The sequence below is a fragment of the Apaloderma vittatum genome, unplaced genomic scaffold (assembly GCF_000703405.1).
Source record: "Apaloderma vittatum isolate BGI_N311 unplaced genomic scaffold, ASM70340v1 scaffold17293, whole genome shotgun sequence".
Lineage (NCBI taxonomy): Eukaryota > Metazoa > Chordata > Aves > Trogoniformes > Trogonidae > Apaloderma > Apaloderma vittatum.
In genome coordinates, this window is record NW_009706563.1 from 1 (window position 1) to 4,187 (window position 4,187).

General features: G+C 44.3%; 1 protein-coding gene across 1 annotated transcript; it reads right to left on the minus strand.

The window, feature by feature from the left end:
• Positions 1-721: 721 nt before the first annotated feature.
• On the minus strand, positions 722-2,446 carry LOC104271237 (solute carrier family 22 member 7-like; the record flags this gene model as incomplete). Its single annotated transcript, XM_009865849.1, has 2 exons — positions 722-890; positions 2,292-2,446. Coding segments are annotated over 2 exons (324 nt in total), but the record flags the coding sequence as incomplete, so codon positions are not given.
• Between the last annotated feature and the right edge of the window lie 1,741 nt (positions 2,447-4,187).

Genomic DNA, 4,187 nt, shown 5'->3' on the forward strand with positions numbered 1-4,187 from the left:
TCCCTTCCAACTCCCAATATTCTGTGATTCTGTCATTCTGTGATTTCTGAATTCACAGTATCAGCAGATTGACTGTGTATTTTACTCTGTTTCTTTCATTAAATGAACCATCTGCCATTTTAAGGCTTAAGAGATGCCAGGCTGGATGGGGCTCTGAGCAACCTGGTCTAGTGGGAGGTGTCCCTGTCCACAGCAGGGGTGTTGCAACTAGATTATCTTCAAGGTCCCTTCCAACCTTAACCATTCTATGATGCTATGATTCTGTGATTGATATTTCTTAAATAAAGCTACAGGAGGGCAACAGCCCACAGAAGGTGGATGTGTTTGACCCATCAGGTTGGTTACACAGCTGAGAAAGACCATGGGAAGTGCAGAGATAAATGTACCTGGCGTAGCCACAGATGTAATTGGCTCATATGGAAAAATTGGTACCAGAAGTACCCTCTTCTGAGGTGGGGACAAAAGATGAATAAATTATTTGAGTCTAGCAGGGACAGAGGATGGATAAATTATTTATCTTGCATCTACCAGGGAGCTGACCCATTCTTGCTTCCCTTTTTTTGGATCTACTTTCTTCCTCTGAGCCACATCTGATAGCACTTGCAGCTCCTGCTCCTTTGTGTTGCAGCCTGTCCCCCAAATGATTGGCCTCAGCCCAGGAGGCAAATCACAGCTCTTTCCCATCCCCACTGGCCATCCATCTGCAGATCACTGCACTCACCACAGGCAGACAATGCTCAGAAGACAAGGTCCTGTCACGGCTACCAGTAGCCAGTGCCACTCCCGCACCAAGTATGCTACCATGGCCAGCAGCATGTTCCCGACGCTCCAGAAGATGCTGGTCAGGATCCCAGAGAAGGTGCGATGCTGTATGTCCACCCACTCCATCCCTGCAAGAGGGAGGCAGCGTTCAGCTGGGACACAAAGGACTTCTCCAGAGAGGGATCTGCAGGGCTCTTTAACAAGGGCAAAATGAGGTAACAACCCTGGTCTTCTCCTCCAGGGAAATTCCACCGTTTGGCTGACATTTGGCATGTTTAAAATGTTCATGCACAATGCTTAATCTCTTGCAAAACTATACGTAACTAAAATAAAGCCTTAAAAGAAGAAATACTGAACATATAGTAAGAAACAGTGTTAAAACCATTTTAGGTGATACTTTTAAAAATCCTATTCAGTAGAATTCAAATGGTCTTCATCGAGCAGGTAATTTTTTTTCCCCTAACCATCTGGTCTGCACAATTTCTCGTTTCTCTGCCCACTTATTATACCACATTAAAGAAATATATTAAGATGAATTGTTGTTCATGTGGAATCTATCCAGAGTAGGTACTAATGCATGTGCAAAGCCAGAGGAGATGGTTGTTTCCTTATTGTTGTGTGTGAACTAAAAGCCAATTTTGCTCCAAAGATCCAAAAGTCATCTAACAATCAGAAATGTCCTTTCCAAGCTCTACTTTGCATCAACGTTTGTAGTAATAAAAAAACATAGCAGGTCTTGGGATTTGCCAGGTCTCATTGAAGCTATTTTAGCTTGATTTTGGCTATATCTGCAAAAATCCTGGAAATTTTTGCAGCACCTGTAACTTGCTCTTGGGTACAATGATTCTTGCCTAGTACATCCCAAATCTATTTACAAAATTACGCTCTGTTGGGTACTCTGAAGTTTGGAGCTTGTTCTTATTATATAATTACCTAAATACTTCAACTTCAGTTTTACCTGACTCTGTATGATGTTTTGGGTGGGGTTTTTTTTTGTGGTTCTTCCCCCAACTCTTCCTAAACATGCAGAACTTATAAAAACTGTGAGCAAACTCAAGACTGGGAAGGTAGAAACACCTTGAAAATCACACACTGCCCTCCTCTTGCTGAGGGCACAGCAATGCTGATGGATTGTCTTAACAGTATGTTCAAAGGGTGAGAACTCGATATCAGAGAAAAGGGGAAGATCCTTTGGTTTGTGGCTTTTATTGTGCTTCTGATGATCCTTAACAATCCGTTGGCATGTTAATGTTGCGGCATGATAATGTTGCAACAGAAGTGCTAATAAGTGGTTACCATATTTTGAGTAGACTGTTAAAGCATTAATTAGACTGAATGAAAACTGTATTCTTGGATCCTCCCAAGAGGGATGTTCTTTTGGCTGCCTGGAGTGAAACTGCACACACAATGATTTCCAAACTCCTGTTCCCACCACCTCTGCCTTGTCTGGCAGATAAGTCTGTACCTACTCACAGCCTGCCAGAAGTTCCCCTGTACAACTGGGCACCCGCAAACCCCCACATACTTACCTAAAGGCAGTACAATAAGGGAGACGCCGCTCAGGCCCACCCCGGTGAGGGTCCGTGTGATGGCCAGCATGCTGTAGGAGATGGAGGTGGCGCTCAGCATCCCAAATACGACGGAGCACACGAGGGACAGCAGGAGCATGGCTTTCCTTCCGAACCTGCCACAAGCACAGGCTGGGTTACAAAGTGAATGGAAACTTGTCCCAGGAGTAGTAGGGTTTGAAATGAGGCAAGGCAGAGATTCGGGAAAGAAAACAAAAATGTTGCCTTCGCTGCAAAGAGCACGACGCCCCAGGGAGGAGGAGACAACTGTGGATGTAGCTGGTGCCACAGTGGTGCAATCCCATTCGGAGAACTAGCCTGCCCCATGAGCACGAGGCTCTCCAATGGAAAGACCAGCACTGAGCAAAACAATATATCGGGATTCCTTGTTCAACACCATCATCAAAAGCAGTGATGTCAGCTTGAAATCCCATGCTGCTGGCACACCCTGCTCCCTCCAGTGTCTGTCCCCACACCTGGCTCAGCATGTCCTCCTCCTGTGGTCACTTGGGCCCAGCCACTGCTCTCAAGGTGGAGAGAGAACTGTGACACTTTCACCCCAGTCTTTGGAAGGAACACAAAGATCCCAAAGGAAAAAGAAAAGGAATCCAATTGTCAGCCCATGTGTGCAAACAGCCCTGATGTCCTAAGAAGTCTATGAGGAATCTGCTAGGAGGTCGTTCCCTGAGGGGTTTGGAAGTTGTAGGATCATCTTACTCCTGGTGCAGAGTCCTGTGTGGAGAGTGTAGAGGAATATAGAAGAAAAAATAAACACAAATGTACATATATACACACAGAGAGAGACGGAAATACGCGTGTATGTATTTCTACACACGAAAACCTACAAATCAAGACGGAGCACAAGGCAGCAGTCTTGTGATGAACATCAGCTCTGCATCTGACGAAAACTGAGGTTTAAACTGGAGTAGTAAACTAACCCTGCCAACAGGCAATGTTCAGTCTGAAATCCTGGTCTGATTCTGGCGTTGGGGCTCTCTTAGTGCCTGAGAACGATGGTGGCAAGAATGATTGCTCCAGGGGAAAAAGTGATGTGCTGGGACATAATGTCACAATAATGGTACTAAAATTGATCAAAAATTACTTCACACAGCAGCTAGTTAATGAAATTACTGGAGAAAAAAAAAACCACAACCAACTTGTAGCCACAAGCCCAGGCAGTTTGCTGGATCTGCTTTAAAAATTAAGCAGAGGTGGTTTGCAAAAGTCATCACACGTGACCTACTCTAGCGATCCCACTTTGGCAGGGGCGTGGTAATCTTTCAAGATCCTTTCCAACCCCTAACATTCTGTGATTCCATGATGCCCCTGGGTCGGAGCAGCAAACACACAGAAACACACCAGAGCTGGATCCAGTTTCTAGTAGGGTAACTGCCTAAAAAAGAAGACACATTTTTCACATGAATATTTTTCTTGAAAATACAGTAAAAAGGATATAAAACCATAAGGATCCCTGCAGGGTTCAAGGCAGCTATTTATGGAGCCATTACTAGAGTCTCTCAGCAAATGCATGCCACCTGCTAGGGAAACCAGAGGCGAGCTGGCAGGATTGAACGGCAGGCTACAGGGAGGCTGCTAGAAATAATGCTGTTTAAAATTGTCTTCAAAGAGAGAGGCAGGAAAGCACAGCCTCTGAAAGATCGAATGTAGAAAATGTAATAAAAGGAGCAAAGTGCACAAGCATAAAAATTAGTAAAAAAAAGAAATCAATTTTCATAAGTATCCCAGTCTGGAAGTCTGCCAAAGCATCGTAAAACCTATTCGGTACAAGGAAAGGTACAAAAGGAGTCTTTGGAAAAGAGCAGACAATAACAGAATATATACATATATATATATACA